Here is an 18,630-nt window from a genome sequence, read left to right as displayed (position 1 = left end):
TGCTAATGACTGATTGACGTGGAGCCTGTAACACACTAGCCATACCAGCCAGTTCACTGAGTTTAACTCCACACACTGCAGGAGGGCTTTGTTATAAGTCTATAGAGACACTGGTGAGGGTTGTAAGAGTTACCACCACACTTTGTGATATCTTCTTTTTCAAGGGCTGATCTGTTTTCTTTTGCATCATAGTATGTGTAGTTGTTAGTTGACCATGCCCATTATCTGATCTCTCTCTCCCTCTCTCTCTCAGGGCTGAGGTTGTGCTGGGGAACGTCATAAAGAAGAAAGGATGGAGGTATGTTCGTACGGAGGTTACTCTCATAATGAGCCATGTTTCATTTCTGCGCCCTCACTCTTCCTCTCCTGTAATTACCCTCTCTGTAATGTCAACCAGAGAACCTTGGAACACCCTCTCTGTAATGTCAACCAGAGAACCTTGGAACACCCTCTCTGTAATGTCAACCAGAGCACCTTGGAACACCCTCTCTGTAATGTCAACCAGAGCACCTTGGAACACCCTCTCTGTAATGTCAACCAGAGAACCTTGGAACACCCTCTCTGTAATGTCAACCAGAGAACCTTGGAACACCCTCTCTGTAATGTCAACCAGAGAACCTTGGAACACCCTCTCTGTAATGTCAACCAGAGAACCTTGGAACACCCTCTCTGTAATGTCAACCAGAGAACCTTGGAACACCCTCTCTGTAATGTCAACCAGAGAACCTTGGAACACCCTCTCTGTAATGTCAACCAGAGAACCTTGGAACACTCTCTCTGTGCTTCATTGTCTATATATGTTCTGTGTGGTCTCACATGAAATGGGTTTTCTCTCCCTTCTCATGTAGACGTTCCAGTCTGGTGATCACAACAAAGATCTTCTGGGGTGGAAAGTATGTTGTCTCTTCTCTGGTTGTGTGTCTGAATGAGAAATATGCTGCTCTTTGTAATGTGTCTGGGGCTGTGAGTGATTGGCACTGTCATAGAGTATATATGTAATGCCATGCAAATAATTCCTCCCTCCCAGTGGCCCTCTGGTTAATGTGATTATGTGTAGTCCGTGCTGATGTTATTATCAAGCAATAAGGCCCGACGGGGTGTGTTATATTGGTCATATACCACAAACCCCTGAGGTGCCTTATTGCTATTATAAACTGGTTACCAAAGCAATTAGAGCAGTAAAAAGACATGGTTTGTCATACCCGTGATATACGGTCTGATATATCACAGCTGTCGGCCAATCAGCATTTAGGGCTCGAGCAACCCAGTTTATAATGGGCTTTTAGTCAAGCTGAAATGTATATATTGGGATGTTACTGTGATGGACTGAATGATATGATGAAAAGAAAATAAAGCCTTGCTGTGGCTCTGCTGTAATTCAACTGATTCTGGAATATGTTTTTCATCCATAGAGCAGAGACTGAAAGAGGGTTGTCCCGAAAACACATTATAGAAGGTAAGCTCATCCTGTCCTTGATCACGCAGAGCAAGGGCAGAATGAGAAATTAAATGCTGACATTGCATCAGACAACATCCTGATTAGTAATTTTGGCTCCAGGGAGAAGAGACTCCAATTTGATAATTGTGGACTCTCTTGGGGTATAGGAGTCTTGCTGAGAAAGATCCTAGTTCCTGTTTTCTCTGAAAAATAACACCTTATTAGAATCACATTATTTGATAATATTAAGCACTACCTCGCAATTAGAGCCCAGGGGGGGGGCAAAAGGGAATGTCATGTTTATCTGAACACTTGCAGCCATTCTGACGATGCCATTCATGTCACAATGTAATAAAGCAACATTTAAGGCATATTTCTTTGACAATTGCTCTTTTGATTGGCTATTGTTAGGTTTTGTCCCCCCAAAAATGTTAATTGGCATCAGAAACATCAGTTGGGCTGTACTCGCAATAGTACACTCAATAAGATATGACTGCAACCATGTCCCTGAACAATAATAGTGTGTGTAACTGGCTGTGATGCATGTCGTTGTAGGTTTAAAGGCCTCACTGGAGAGACTGCAGCTAGAGTATGTGGACGTGGTGTTTGCAAACAGACCGGACCCCAACACTCCCATGGAAGGTAAGGAGGAACATCTTGGTCTGCCTCTATCACTGGCTTCTGCTGTCTGCCTCTTCTCTATTCTCCTGCTGGGTTCTCTCCATCCCATGAGCTTCTCTGACATGCCTATGTCCATTCTAACTCACTAGGCTACATGTTTCTGTGTAGTGCATGAAACTATGTCCTCATTTCACCCTATCCTTCCCTACTGGCTTGCTTCCCAATGCCCTGGGGAATGTTAAATATGAGTGAAAACTGCTGGAGCAAAAAATAACACAATTAAAAAATAATACTAATAATATATGTTTTATTGTCACATGCTGTACACCGGATGGGTGCAGTGAAATGTGTTGTAAGACAACACATTGTTTTAAAACCGGAACTGCACGATCCTATAGAATGTTGGAGACAAGTCTGCAGAAGAGCTTTAAATGACAGAGTACTCTGTGTGTTCTCCTGTCATACAGTATTCATCTGTCCTCTATGGGCCATGCTACAGTAGGAAGGTTACAACACCCTCAGACTGTCCCTGTTACTGTTACTCTGCCCTGACACAGACCATCTCCGCTGTTGTTGTACCTAACATTACTCCTGTCATTCTATTTCTGCCTCTCTTGAACCAGGGATAGCTGGTATGTAAAAATAATAAATGCATGAGCTTTGGATTTATCCATTTCTTATGTTTTACCCATCTGCCCTTTTAGGAGTTCAACAGTTGATAAACTGCAGTAGTTCACAGGGAAAGGTTTGAACCTGTACCTGAAGAAGTACTTTGGCCATCTGGTGCACCTCTCTGGCACTAGCCTGAGGACAGAACAGAGAGAGGGAGAGAGTGGTGCTGCTGCTGTGTTAATGTTACAGGCTCTCCTAATCACTCTTTTACTCTCTCTCTTTCTCTCTCATCCTCATTGTGTTTGCGCTTTCTGTTTTTGTTGCACACAAGCTCAAACATGGCCATCGGGCAAACTGTAAATCACTTGCTCATGTCTGACTGACTTGCTCTACTTGGGATCAGAACAGTTTGCTACACAGCATTTGTCTCTCTGCTCATTGTAGTGTGTGCGTGTGTATTGTTTTATTTTTGATTGACAGAGACGGTGCGGGCGATGACCCACGTGATCAACCAGGGCATGGCCATGTACTGGGGCACGTCCCGCTGGAGCCCCATGGAGATCATGGTGAGACAAACACACACAAACAGCCTCCTCTCCTTCCGGTCATCATTCTGCCCAGACCCAGTCTCAGCACCGGCAATGACATGACACCACTATAACATCCTCTCACTGACTGTGACATATTCTGATCATGACTTCCATAATATTGATTGATTGGCGTCACAGCCATGGGACCAACATGTAAAGTGTTGGTCTCATGTTTCTTGAGCTGAAATAAAATATCCCTGAAATTGTTCATGCTTTGATTAGCCAGTGCCTACTGTACAGTACTCTTCAGGCTAACCGCTGCTGTTCCCTGTGTGTCCTGTAGGAGGCGTACTCTGTGGCGCGGCAGTTCAACCAGATCCCTCCCATCTGTGAGCAGGCAGAGTATCACATGTTCCAGAGGGAGAAGGTGGAGGTGCAGCTGCCAGAGCTCTTCCATAAGATAGGTGAGTGGAGCTGGTCTGGACACTGAGATAGCTATTAAAGGTAGACTCAGCAATATGACGTAGATGAACCAAGTAAACAGCATAGTGGGTCAATTTCTGCAACAACTAGGAGCCTTAAAACGCAAAGTTAAAAATGAAGCAAGCTCCTGCACATGCGCAGATACTGTGTGTGACTTTGTCTTGCATCTTGCTCATCACAATATCTGTGGTGCTGCTCGTAGCAAATGTCATTTAGCTGAGTCTACCTTTTTAAATGATTACAAACAAAAATATAAACACAACATGTAAAGTGTTGGTCCCATGTTTCATGAGCTGAAATAAAAAATACCTGAAATTGTTCAAATGCACAAAAAACTTATTTCACTAAAACGTTGTGCACAAATTGGTTTCCAGCCCTGTTAGTGAGCAATTCTCCTTTGCCAAGATAATACATCCACATGACAGGTGTGGTATATGAAGAACCTGATTAAACAGCATGATCATTGCATGGGTGCACCTCGTGCTGGGGACAATAAAAGGCCATTTTAAAATGTGCAGTTTTGTCACACAACACAATGCCACAGATGTTTCAAGTTGTGAGTTAGTGTGCAATTGACATGCTGACTGCAGGAATGTCCACCAGAGCTGTTGCCAGAGAATTGCATGATAACTTCTCTACCATAAGGTGCCTACAACGTTTTATAGAATTTGGCTGAATTTGGCGGTACGTTCCACATGTGGGCCCAGGCCCACCCATGGCTGCACCCCTACCCAGTCATGGGAAATCCATAGATTAGGGCATAATGAATTTAATTTGACCGATTTCCTTATACGAACTGTAACTCTGATACGAACTGTAACTCTGATACGAACTGTAACTCTTATACGAACTGTAACTCTGATACGAACTGTAACTCTTATATGAACTGTAACTCTTATACGAACTGTAACTCTTATACGAACTGTAACTCTTATACGAACTGTAACTTGAAATTGTTTCATGTTGCGTTTATATTTCTGTTCAGTATAGATAGTATCATTATTATACAGTTATCGGAAGCTTACATACAATTAGGTTGGAGTCATTAAAACTCGTTTTTCAACCACTCCACAAATTTCTTGTTAACAACTATAGTTTTGACATGTCCGTAAGGACATCTACTTTGTGCATGACACAAGTCATTTTTCCAACATTTGTTGACAGATAGATTATTTCACTTATAATTCACTGTATCACAAATCAGCCAAGACCTCCACAAGTTTGGTAATCCTTGGGAGCAATTTCCAAACGCCTGAAGGTACCACGTTCATCTGTACAAACAATAGTACGCAAGTATAAACACCATGGGATCCCGTGAAGGAGACGCTTTCTGTCCCATAGAAGTGAATGTACTTTGGTGCGAAAAGAGCAAATAATTTCCAGAACAACAGCAAAGGACCTTGTGAAAATGCTGGAGGAAACCGGTACAAAAGTATCAGCCTCCACAGTAAAAATGCCAGCAGCATATCACCCTGCATACCACTGCTGGCTTGCTTCTGAAGCTAAGCAGGGTTGGTCCTGGTCAGTTCCTGGATGGGAGACCAGATGCTGCTGGAAGTGGTGTTGGAGGGCCAGTAGGAGGCACTCTTTCCTCTGGTCTAAAAAAATATCCCAATACCCCAGGGCAGTGAATGGGGACACTGCCCTGTGTAGGGTGCCGTCTTTCGGATGGGACGTTAAATGGGTGTCCTGACTCTCTGAGGTCATTAACGATCCCATGGCACATATCTTAAGAGTAGGGGTGTTAACCCCGGTGTCCTGGCTAAATTCCCAATCTGGCCCTCAAATCATCACGGTCACCTAATAATCCCCAGTTTACAATTGGCTCATTAATCCCCCTCCTCTCCCCTGTAACTATTCCCCAGGTTGTTGCTGCAAATGAGAACGTGTTCTCAGTCAACTTACCTGGTAAAATAACAGATACATTTATATAAAAAATTAAAAAACAACGAGTTCTATATATATAACCTGAAAGGTCGCTGAGCAAGGAAGAAGCCACCGCCATAAAAAAAGCCAGACTACGTTTTGCAACTGCAATTGGGGACAAAGATCGTACAAAAATGGAACTGTTTGGCCATAATGACCATTGTTATATTTGGAGGAAAAAGGGGGATGCTTGCATGCCGAAGAACACCATCCCAAACGTGAAGCACGTGGGCGGCAGCATCATGTTGTGGGGGTGCTTTGCTGCACGAGGGACTGGTGCACGTCACAAAATAGATGGCATCATGAGGAATGAAAATTTTGGATATAATGAAGCGTCATCTCAAGACATCAGTCAGGAAGTTAAAGCTTGGTCGCAAATGGGTCTTCCAAATGAACAATGACCCCAAGCATGCATCACAAAGCCTTGACCTCAATCCCATAGAAAATTTGTGGTCAGAACTGAAAAGCTTGTGCAAGCAAGGAGGCCTACAAACCTGAATCAGTTGCACCAGCTCTGTCAGGGGGAATGGGCCAAAATTGTTATTATTGTGGGAAGCTTGTGGAAGGCTAGCCAAAACGTTTGACCTAAGTTAAACAATTTGAAGGCAATGCTACCAAATACTAATTGAGTATATGTCAATTTCTGACCCACTGGGAATGTGATGAAAGAAATAAAAGTTTAAATAAATCATTCTCTCTACTATTATTCTGACATTTCACATTCTTAAAATAAAGTGGTGATCCTAACTGAGCTAACACAGGGAATTGTTGCTAGGATTAAATGTCAGGAATTGTGAAACTGAGTTTAATTGTGTTTGGCTAAGGTGTGTGTAAACTTCCGACTTCAACTGTAACTCTAATATGTAATTCTATGATTGCGTAGATAAAAGTATGCTGCCTCTACCAAAGGTTTCTTTGTAAATTTTGTGTTTTTCTTGGTAAATACCGGATGCTGTCCTGTCTCCTATTTTTGGACGACTTAGTATAGACTGAACAGCATATTTGGACTGAGTGGTGATGGTGACGGCGCTGACCCAATGTTCCCATGTTTTCAGGTGTGGGGGCGATGACATGGTCACCGCTGGCCTGTGGGATCATCTCAGGGAAATACGACAGTGGGGTACCACCTTACTCCCGCGCCTCTCTTAAGGTAGCGTTACCCGCACCCCTCTCCTGCCCCCCCTGTTCACCGCTTTTGTTTCTCCTTTGGTCTCATGTCAACCCCTCTTCTCCCTCAGCCCTCTTCTTATCCTGGCTGGTTCCTGTCTTAATGGCTGTTTTCTGTGTCTTTCAGGTTCTAGAACTTGATGTCTCCTAGATACGTTTGTTTTTGAGTGCCCTGTGACGGCATACTCTGTGTACCAACTCTGTGTATCCATTCTGTTTACCAGCTCTGTAGCAACTCTACCACCAGCAGTTATTTGGTGGTGTCAACACAAGCATCTTATCACACATTTCACACACACACAGAGGCATGTGCATGCACACTCACTCACGCGCACACACACACACACACACACACACACACACACACACACACACACACACACACACACAGAGGCACGTGCATGCACACTCACACGCACACACACACACACAGAGGCACGTGCATGCACACTCACACGCGCACACACACAGATCAAATGACAACAACATGCATATACTGCATCACCAATTCAGAAACTAGGGCTTACTCTGTGCCTGTGTTGTTGCAGAAGTATGCAGGGTTGCTATGGTCTTTTAACCCTGTACAGTTAAGGAAACCATTTCTCCATCTAACTACGTGGATAATGTTCTCCTGAGTAGAGCTTTGCATAAGGATCATTAATTCGTATGTTGTGGTGTTGGCGCCTGATCAATGACAGTGTAGGTGGCTGATCCAATCACTGATGGGTTGCTTGTTCCTGGTCTTGTCATTGGATTACACAGGCTATTACACAGGAAATTAAATCCCTTTGTCAAGGTTGCTTTTAGCCTGTTGAAATATGTTGACTGTACATTCATATTTAGAAGGAATTATACACAATCGCAACAATAATTATACATTTATTTAGATCCTGGAACAAATGTGTGTTTGCACTGTATGTGTGTGAAACATGAGAGATGAGCCAGAGAGGGTCCTCCTTCTCTCTGTCTGCTGGGGGCTGTACAATAGTTGACAACCAGACCCTGGTCTACCAAACAGAGTCACGTGTTTAAAAGCAGGCCCTGGTCTACCAAACAGAGTCACGTGTTTAAAAGCAGGCCCTGGTCTACCAAACAGAGTCACGTGTTTAAAAGCAGGCCCTGGTCTACCAAACAGAGTCACGTGTTTAAAAGCAGGCCCTGGTCTACCAAACAGAATCACGTGTTTAAAAGCAGGCCCTGGTCTACCAAACAGAGTCACGTGTTTAAAAGCAGGCCCTGCTCGACACAGGTGGTACAGTGCCTCAGTGTTGGGCAGGGCTGTGTTTTTGAGCAGGCTGTTTCAACAGGGCTACCAGTGGTTGAAGGACAAGATCTTGAGCGAAGAGGGCCGGCGTCAGCAGGCGAAGTTGAAAGAGCTGCAGGCAATCGCAGAGCGGCTGGGCTGCACTCTGCCCCAGCTCGCCATCGGTACGCCGACACACACTGCCGCTCTCTCTCTCTCTGTCTGTCTGTCCGTTCCTCGTCCCTCTGGTGGTTATCAACTGTTGGTTTGTGTGTGAGAATGTTTGTCTGTATTATGTTGTATGTCTGTTTGTGGTAATCTAGTTCTTAGACGCTAGAGCAGCCAGGATTCTTTTCCTAAACCCAAGTCAGCCTTATCAAGCCAGTGGTAATAACTTGCTACTGATTCTGTTGGTGAGTTTACTGTCGCGTGCACTGCTGTGTGTGTATTTACGATGAGCAAGTGTCCCTATTCCCCACGTCAGCAGTAACATGGAATGGCAGACATAACTCTGAGGCGAGGGGGAAGGAGCCTGTTGACAGACTCCCAGCTCTGTGGAGGGTTATTAAAGCATGGCAGATGAGAGAGGGAGACTGTCCCGGGACCACAATTCTATGTCACCCGAGAGTCGCTACATTGGAAAAAAATGTATCTGTTAGTTACCTAGAGCCTGTTATTTTACACACTTGATAGCCTAGCTTTAGGGCTGTCGTATGTTTAAAGTAGCTGTGTGACGTCATAGATGGCATTGGCCTACGGTGCGTTTGCTACATTGCAGAACAGTTTGTACTAAACGACACCTTTCCCCAAAACATTCTGGTATGATCTTGAACAGACTTTGAGTTACATTTCTCCTGTTTGGTGGGTGTGGTGAGATGTGGCTTGAAGTAATGAGGGACATATTTAAAGGGGGCAGTCAGTGGCTATGCTGACAACCCACAACGCATCCCCTCCTCGTTTTTAAACTGGTCGTTCAGTACAGAATTGTTTTCGTTGAATTGAACATTCCAGAACATAAAAACGCAGCCTTGGCCAGTGAGTGAATAATCCCTGTCATCTGTTTGACATATATACAGTGGGGCAAAAAAGTATTTAGTCAGCCACCAATTGTGCAAGTTCTCCCATTTAAAAAGATGAGAGAGGCCTATAATTTTCATCATAGGTACACTATGACAGACAAAATTAGAGAAAAAAAATCCAGCAAATCAGATTGTAGGATTTTTTATTAATTTATTTGCAAATTATGGTGGAAAATAAGTATTTGGTCAATAACAAAAGTTTATCTCAGTAAACTTTTTACTGAGTCTTCACAAGGTTTTCACACACTGTTGCTGGTATTTTGGCCCATTCCTCCATGCAGATCTCCTCTAGAGCAGTGATGTTTTGGGGCTGTTGCTGGGCAACACAAACTTTCAACTCCCTCCAAACTCCCTCTATGGAGACTGGCTAGGCCACTCCAGAACCTTGAAATGCTTCTTACAAAGCCACTCCTTCGTTGCCCGGGCGGTGTGTTTAGGATCATTGTCATGCTGAAAGACCCAGCCACGTTTCATCTTCAATGCCCTTGCTGATGGAAGGAGGTTTTCACTCAAAATCTCACGATACATGGCCCCATTCATTCTTTCCTTTACACGGATCAGTCGTCCTGGTCCCTTTGCAGAAAAACAGCCCCAAATGATGTTTCCACCCCCATGCTCCACAGTAGGTATGGTGTTCTTTGGATGCAACTCAGCATTCTTTGTCCTCCAAACACGACGAGTTGAGTTTTTACCAAAAAGTTCTATATTGGTTTCATCTGACCATATGACATTCTCCCAATCTTCTTCTGGATCATCCAAATGCTCTCTAGCAAACTTCAGACGGGCCTGAACATGTACTGGCTTAAGCAGGGGGACACGTCTGGCACTGCAGGATTTGAGTCCCTGGCGGCGTTGTGTGTTACTGATGGTAGGCTTTGTTACTTTGGTCCCGGCTCCCTGCAGGTCATTCACTAGGTCCCCCCGTGTGGTTCTGGGATTTTTGCTCACTGTTCTTGTGATCATTTTGACCCCACGGGGTGAGATCTTGTGTGGAGCCCCAGATCGAGGGAGATTATCAGTGGTCTTGTATGTCTTCCATTTCCTAATAATTGCTCCCACAGTTGATTTCTTCAAACCAAGCTGCTTACCTATTGCAGATTCAGTCTTCCCAGCCTGGTGCAGGTCTACAATTTTGTTTCTGGTGTCCTTTGACAGCTCTTTGGCCTTGGCCATAGTGGAGTTTGGAGTGTGACTGTTTGAGGTTGTGGACAAGTGTCTTTTATACTGATAACAAGTTCAAACAGGTGCCATTAATACAGGTAACGAGTGGAGGACAGAGGAGCCTCTTAAAGAAGAAGTTACAGGTCTGTGAGAGCCAGAAATCTTGCTTGTTTGTAGGTGACCAAATACTTATTTTCCACCATAATTTGCAAATAAATTCATAAAAAATCCTACAATGTGATTTTCTGGATTTTTGTCTGTCATAGTTGAAGTGTACCTATGATGAAAATTACAGGCCTCTCTCATCTTTTTAAGTGGGAGAACTTGCACAATTGGTGGCTGACTAAATACTTTTTTGCCCCACTGTATGTAATCTACTACACCCATCCCATCCTGTCCTGAGGATCCTTGGATTTTAAATTCAATCCTGGGAAAGCCTGAGATTTGGTGGGTCAGATCTGTTCCTGGAAGTGGACTCTGTCTCATCATCACCAGTGTGTCTGGAGGTTCTAATCCCACACCGTGTTTGAACACAGTGGCATAAGGTCTCCGTACAGAAGTACACTACTCCTTTTAGACAATATCACATCTCCAGATCAAGATTAGTGAATGCAGGTGGGGCTGTGTTCTGGGTGTGTATGTTCAGGAAGGGTAGGTTATGTTTATTGTGTGTGGTGTTGTATCTGGGGTGCATGTCTAGTAGTTATATTTTGTGGAGAGACATGATTAGGTGTTTGTGACACGTATGAGGCAGTGTTATACAGTACATGTGTCTAGCATGTTTGTGTTAGGAGGTCTGTATGTGTTTAGTATGTTTGAGGCACTGGTGGGGAGGGACAGGGTTATGTGGGAGAGAAAGACTTGTTTGTGTAGTATATTGGGGTGTCATTGCTGTTTACCCGTCCCCTACAGCGTGGTGCCTACGAAACGAAGGGGTGAGCTCCGTCTTATTGGGGGCGTCCAGCACCGACCAGCTGATGGAGAATATAGGAGCAATACAGGTGAGACCACACAGTGAGGGTCCAAGTGAGACCACACAGTGAAGGTCCAGGTGGGTGTGTCTGAGCAAGCGAAAGTGTGTAGATTTGCATAATTTGTCAATTCGTTTTGATAATCAATCAACATGTTTAATTGGTTCAAAATGTCACCCCCTTCGAGTCCATAACAATGATGTCAGATTCCTAAAATGGCTCTCCCTTATGGCCCTTTTTATAAAGCAAAACATTTCAAATTTCAGTCGAAGTGGGATTTGTGAACCAGAACCTTCTGTGTTCTTCTTTGTTATATACTACATTCAGTGTGGCATTGTGTTCAAGAGCTGTAACGGCTGTACTTTGTGTGTGTGGGCTTTTGCATGTGTGTGTTCAGCATATGTGTGGTCTCCCTCAGTGCATTTGATATTTAGTTTCCAAATGTTATGTCCACATTACCAGGGGCAACACAGTACTATATATACAAATGGTACAAAGTATGTGTAATCTTTACAAGTGAACCACTACCTCTTGCCTTCTCTGTTTCCTTCAATGCATCTGTAATTTCTCCTGCAGGTTCTTCCCAAACTATCCTCCTCCATCACGCACGAGGTAGATAGCATCCTGGGGAACAAGCCGTACAGTAAAAAGGACTACCGTTCCTAACGCTTCGCCACCGCGCCAGTCAGCCAGGGCTGCTCCAGGGCTGCTCCAGGGCTGCTCCAGGACTGCTCCAGGACTGCAGCGCAGGTCCATGCCCCACCTTTGCCTGATCCTCTGTTTGCTTGAGCTTTACTGAATGAGACCCCGGCGCATGAGTCTGGCCCCACCTCGGCCACCCTGGTGAGCATCATTTAGACTTACAGGGAAAAGAAAAGGATGATAAATAGATATGTGACCTCCGCAATGGAAGGAAGGATACGTAGAAAAAATACAGAGAACAGGGGGTTAACTAGATGAATCTGTTATACATACAATTCAGCCGAAGCTGCAGTTTAAAAACCGAAGAAAATATTATTTCTAAAAAATCAAATAAAAAGCACACGCTTGCTTGGCAGACAGATATAATTGTATTTTAGGTGGAATAAAATCGAAATACTGAATGCTTACCAGTGGAATTTAAGTTTATACAAATATACAACAAATACTCTGTTGCACATGTATAGCAACACATTTGTTTTTTGGAGTTCTGTTTCCAATTGCCTGTACATGTCCATAACAGTTTATCTTCAACATCTGTTTTATTTGTGTGGTCTACAGAATCTGTGTACTAGCCTCCTTGCAGGCAGAACAATCAGCACTTTAGTATTGTACAGTTCAGTCATTGAGAGGTTATTGAACATTGTGAGAGGATGAAATAATTAAACCGTCTCACACATGGTCAGTCATTTCAGTGTAGAATCAGAATCTCCTCTCCTGTTTCAGTTTCAGTTTCCTATCTGTTCCCCTCAGTCAATCTGGTCTCCACAGTGCTGGTTCTGCCAGGCAGACTAACCCCTAGTCTGAGTCCCACCTCTGAGCTGCACTAACTGCACTAGCCAGGTGGAGCAGGGTGTAGGACTGCCCCCTAGTGGAATGATTTAGCTCTGCTCTGAGCTCTGCTTCTCTCGTGCGCCAGGTCTGTCATCTGTCACTAAGAACCTTGAGCAGGCTAGTTGATTGCCATAGAAAGGGTTAATTACTGGCCATGTAAAATGATGGCTGTATCTGTATTTACCTTTGTGTGGCAGTGTTACTTTCTGAAGTTTTACTGTAACTGCATCAGACGTAATGGTCTTAATTGTGCTACTCAGTCAGTTTTACAGACCTCTTTATTAGTCATTTTAGAGCAAATTCTCATGAAAACGGCACATTACCTAAATTGTGCTCAATGTGTGTGTTGCCTTATTTAGGCTCATTTTGAGCTGTGCTGGGCTGAGACAGCAGGCCCGTAGCTGCCATTGGCAGTCAGGGCACAGACTGGTCTTGAGCCCCGTTTATGCCTCGTTCGGATATAAATCCTTTGTCCTGATCTTGTCCACATTCTGATTCTGACTACATTTTCAGACCGGTGTAGATGACTAAAAGACGCATTGTGATCTTCCTGATCTATTCCGGAGGTAGTGAGGCACGCATTGTGTCTGGATATCTTACAAGACAGATCTGGAAAGAGAAACCATTTAAATGATCATTATTCTGCTTTTTAACATCATTGACTGGTGACATTGACCTACGGCATCAATATGTGTTTTAAAATGAATACATATTATTTTGAAAGACTAACTGTCAAATAATTTGCATGCAGGGAGGGACCAGGAAATCTGAGGACACAGTAGACGGATATGAGACACATTTTAATACCATGTTTAGATCTATTTCAGAAAATGTGGACACAATCAGATCATGGACAAGATCATCACAAAGGGCACAAGTTATGAACAAGGCTTGAGACAGTGGTCCCTGGTATATGGAAAGACTCATTGGTTTTAGTGGCAGCTGTTCCTGCCCAATCAAAGTGAAGACTGATGTGTGACATATGCGTGCGAGGCTTGCTAGGAAGAAAGGGCTGGTTTGTGTCAGCAGCTCAGGGATTTGGAACAGGGAATGTGTGTACTTGCATTTAATGTGTACGTCTTTCACGTGTGGATGGGGACATGTCCAATGTCCAATCAAGACATTTTCACGTGTGGATGGGGACCTGTCCAATGTCCAATCAAGACATTTTCACGTGGCTTGAGCCAAAGATATTCCAACATCTTTCAGCGACACATCTAAGTGACTGTCGCTTGTTGGAAGAGTATAGCGACCGACTTAAAATGCGTACTATCTAGCTTATTATCTATGGACTCTCTTCATGTGTACAGCATAATCACTTGACCATGCTGTTCTACGCTTATACCCACATATACAGTACACATGCATTGTACACTACTTATGGAATGATCCGTTTATTTTCAGTTGGCAGATGATAATCAATACATTTTCAATAATCCTATACATTGCACACTGAAGACATCTGACGCTGCCCTGGATCAGTATTCACTCTCTAGCTGTTGGGTCCTCTTACTGTGAGACAAAGTGGAGAGCATGTGATGCATACATCCTCCAGCATGAGCCCTCGTCCCCCAGCCTATGGGGATTATTCTGACAAGCAAGGGCATGCTTACAAGTGGAACTATAAGGAATACTCACCAACATCTCATTCTCAGATTCAATGATTACAGTTGTATAGTACTGTAGTGTCAGTGAGTATGACTAAATGTAATGGTGGGTGAGGTTTGGATGCTTCTCAGGCAAAGTGAAGAGGTGTGTATGCTTTGCTAGACCCTCTGGTCGGACAACAAATACTTGGCATAGTGGAAACAAATGCTCCTTTTTGTTTTTAGCATCTATGAGTTAAATATAAACTGTGTACATTTGATTTGCTGTGTCTGGCAATGTATGTCTGAGTGAATTAGTAGAAAAGGCCAATGTGGTTTTCTAAAAAAAATAGAACTCTGTTTAATATTTGTTCATGATTTTCTGTCTTATTGTCTTCAGCAGGGAAATTAATGAAAAATATTCAGCACAAACGTTTAATAAATAAAATAGCTCAAAGGCATTGCCACAACGATGAGTGTTTTCCATGGACGTATTTTGGTGGTCTTTGTCACAATATCAATTGAATTTGACATGTACATGCACAGAGCTGTGCACTGATTTGCCTGGTGATAATTGTAATGGTGTTGAGTGCACCTCTAGGCTGCCCTGTAGAGGTTGATGAGAACCACAGAGCTCATCAATTGTCTGGCTTGCTCCTTACTGGCATATTGGGCTAGGAAAGCAGTAGGAGTACTAGTAAAGCACTATGGATTTTTATTGCAGAATTTGATCTGAATATAGTAGTGTGTTTGACTTTAAACAGCATTGATACACCACACATGATGAACTACTGTCCGTATAGGTTTGCTGCATTGTGTCCACAGTAGAACTGGCATTCATTGGGCTGTTCCTACCATCTCCTGGTCCATTCAAGCCTTTCCAGGAGTACCTGCTTGTCACCCTTGGTGGTCTAGGACCTGTGTATGTGTGTGTGTGCGTGTGTGTGTAAGTCAGGCTGTTTAGTGAGTAGACTCATCATTGCAGGGTTAGGGTCTCTGTGTTCCAGTGTGTTTTGATCCCCTGTCCAGTGCCCCCTCCACACAGCCACTGTAACATATTATAGTATTGATGTTACTATCAGCTCCGACTGCTATGACATCAGACCTGCAGATTAATGACGCTCATCTCACAGAATGCTGTATGTTAGAGATCATTTGTTTATGTTCTGGCCTTTCTTTCACCGTGCTGCATTTTCCTCTGTTAATATTGCATCAATGTAAAGATTGACAAAAATAAGCAATTTATTTGTATTGCGTATGCATTGTCTTATCTCTTGTATGTACATAGTTTGACCTTTTTGTATATAGTTATGGTTGTGATCACCTCTGCCTTTTCATTCTTTTTTCTTTTCATATGCGGGCATTGCTAACTGCACTGTGCTTGAATCTGAATTTAGACAAAATGTACAGGTTCGGTCTTTAATAAAATGACAATGGAAAAAAATATGAATTTGAAAAACAACACTTCCATGTGTCTGTTTCATTCATTGATTGTTTTTATCTTATGGGTTATTAACTGGGTGTCCTGATTAAAAAGTCCTGTCCATTGTCTTGACCTGTATACAATATAAGAGCACTTTATACATGTTATACAAAGTACTGTATAATATTACCGGGATGAGCCAACTATCTGCTCAGGTCATATGGTTCCTGATTCACTGCAATCCAAAGGGGTGAACTAAACGTTGAGGATATGGATCAAAATTGCCCAATCAAACACTGTAGTAAACAAATGTACTGAACAGAATGTAGTTAATCTACTGATCAACATACAGTAGATTAAAGCACAATAGCACCAACGTGTATAACAAGTCAATTCATATACTGTACATCAAACATAACTACTGCATTTACTGAAAATGTATCTCTGGTGGACAGACTACGAACATCTGAGCGGATAAAACCAGATTAACTTGCAATAGACATATTATACGGGACTGGATTTATAAAGCACCTTTTCAGGAGCTCAAAGTGCTTTACATTGTATGATATGGATTCATCATCTTCTCCTACACTATATAGATACATGGATTGGTTTTGATGGGTGATGTATTGCCTTTGATGGCTTCGTAAGAGCAGATGACATACAAATTAAAAAATGACTGTATATGATGTAAAACTAAACACATGTATATAGTGATTGCTCTGACAAAAATGCCAAATATATACAGTGCCTTGCAATAGTATTCATCTCCCTTGGCGTTTTTCCTATTTTGTTGCATTACAACCTGTAATTTAAATGGATTTTAATTTGGATTTCAAATCAAATTATATTTGTCACATACACATGGTTACCAGATGTTAATGCGAGTGTAGCGAAATGCTTGTGCTTCTAGTTCCGACAATGCAGTAATGGACAAAATTGTAATGGACATATGGAGTGGTGCGTGCATATGTATTTCGCCCCTAAATAAGATCTGGTGCAACCAATTACCTTCAAAAGTCACATAATTAGTTCAAGTCCACCTGTGTGCAAGCTAAGTGTCACATGATCTCAGTATATATTCAGTCGAAGTCGGAAGTTTACATACACTTAGGTTGGAGTCATTAAAACTCATTTTTCAACCACCACAAAGGTCTTGTTAACAAACTATAGTTTTGGCAAGTCAGTTAGGACATCTACTTTATGCATGACACAAGTAATTTTTCCAACAATTGTTTACAGAAAGATTATTTCACTTATAATTCACTGTATCACAATTCCAGTGGGTCAGAAGTTTACATACACTAAGTTGACTGTGCCTTTAAACAGCTTAGAAAATTCCAGAAAATTATGTCATGGATTTAGAAGCTTCTGATAGGCTAATTGACATCATTTCAGGCAATTGGAGGTGTACCTGTGGATGTATTTCAAGGCCTACCTTCAAACTCAGTGCCCTCTTTGCTTGATATCATGGGTAACTCAAAAGAAATGAGCCAAGACCACAAAAAATATTGTAGACCTCCACAAGTCTGGTTCATCCTTGGGAGCAATTTACAAATGCCTGAAGGTACCACGTTCATCAGTACAAACAATAGTACGCAAGTATAAAAACCATGGGACCACGCAGCCGTCATACCGCTTAGGAAGGAAGTCTCCTAGAGATTAACGTACTTTGGTTTGAAAAGTGCAAATCAATCCCAGAACAACAGCAAAGGACCTTGTGAAGATGCTGGAGGAAACGGGTACAAAAGTATCTATATCAACAGTAAAACGAGTCCTATATCAACATAACCTGAAAGGCGGCTCTGTAAGGAAGAAGACACTGCTCCAAAACCGCCATAAAAAAGCCAGACTACAGTTTGGGGACAAAAATCACACTTTTTGTAGAAATGTCCTCTGGTCTGATGAAATAAAAATAGAACTGTTTGATCATAATGACCATCGTTATGTTTGGAAGAAAAACGGTGAGGCTCGCAAACCGAAGAACACCATCCCAACCGTGAAGCACGGGGGTGGCAGTATCATGTTGTGGGACTGGTGCACGTCACAAAATAGATGGCGTCATGAGAAATGAAAATTATGTGAATATATTGAAGCTACATCTCAAAACATCACTCAGGAAGTTAAAGCTTGGTCGCAAATGGGTCTTCCAAATGGACAATGACCCCAAGCATACTTCCAAAGTTGTGGCAAAATTGCTTACGGACAACAAAGTCAAGGTATTGGAGTGGCCATCACGAAGCCCTGACCTCAATCCTATAGAAAATGTGTGGGTAAAACCTGTGTAGGTAAAGCCTACAAACCTGACTCAGTTACACCAGCTCTGTCAAGAGGAATGGGCCAAAATTCACCTAACTTATTGTGGGAAGCTTGTGGAAGGCTACCTGAAATGTTTGACCCAAGTTAAACAATTTAAAGGCAATGCTACCAAATACTAATTGAGTGTATGTAAACTTCTGACCCACTGGGAATGTGATGAAAGAAATAAAAGCTGAAATAAATAATTATCTTTATCATACTGCTAAAGCAACACTCGAGTGGTGTAAGGAGAAACATTTAAATGTCTTGGAATGGCCTCGTCAAAGTCCAGACCTCAATCGAATTGAGAATCTGTGGCATGACTTAAAGATTGCTGTATACCAGCGGAACCCATCCAACTTGAAGGAGCTGGAGCAGTTTTGCCTTGAAGAATGGGCAAAAATCCCAGTGTCTAGATGTGCCAAGCTTATAGAGACATATCCCAAGAGACTTGCAGCTGTAATTGCTGCAAAAGGTGGTTCTACAGAGTATTGACTTTGCAGGGGTGAATAGTTATGCACGCTCAAGTCTTCTGTTTTTTTGTGTTATTTCGTGTTCC

General features: G+C 42.7%; 1 protein-coding gene across 13 annotated transcripts in view; it reads left to right on the top strand.

Annotated features, from left to right (window-relative positions):
• Positions 1-15,814, top strand: part of LOC109896352 (voltage-gated potassium channel subunit beta-2) — a 120,491-nt gene extending 104,677 nt beyond the window's left edge. For 6 of the 13 annotated variants that reach the window (XM_031816033.1, XM_031816030.1, XM_031815984.1 and 3 more), the window contains 11 exons: positions 254-298; positions 849-893; positions 1,413-1,456; positions 1,994-2,080; positions 2,683-2,691; positions 3,152-3,237; positions 3,545-3,665; positions 6,666-6,760; positions 8,085-8,205; positions 11,173-11,261; positions 11,808-15,814. In XM_031816033.1, the coding sequence (XP_031671893.1) occupies positions 254-298; positions 849-893; positions 1,413-1,456; positions 1,994-2,080; positions 2,683-2,691; positions 3,152-3,237; positions 3,545-3,665; positions 6,666-6,760; positions 8,085-8,205; positions 11,173-11,261; positions 11,808-11,897 (832 nt within the window). In that variant the 3' untranslated portion in view covers positions 11,898-15,814. Of the gene's footprint in view, positions 1-253; positions 299-848; positions 894-1,412; positions 1,457-1,993; positions 2,081-2,682; positions 2,692-3,151; positions 3,238-3,544; positions 3,666-6,665; positions 6,761-6,904; positions 7,160-8,084; positions 8,206-11,172; positions 11,262-11,807 lie in introns of those variants that run through there. The other 7 variants (XM_031816323.1, XM_020490632.2, XM_020490614.2 and 4 more) reach the window with 2 other exon arrangements.
• Positions 15,815-18,630: the final 2,816 nt, after the last annotated feature.

Source organism: Oncorhynchus kisutch, linkage group LG1 (genome assembly GCF_002021735.2).
Source record: "Oncorhynchus kisutch isolate 150728-3 linkage group LG1, Okis_V2, whole genome shotgun sequence".
In the NCBI taxonomy this organism is placed as follows: Eukaryota; Metazoa; Chordata; class Actinopteri; order Salmoniformes; family Salmonidae; genus Oncorhynchus; species Oncorhynchus kisutch.
The sequence above is the reverse complement of the archived record's forward strand: the minus strand, read 5'-3'. Positions and strand labels throughout refer to the sequence as shown.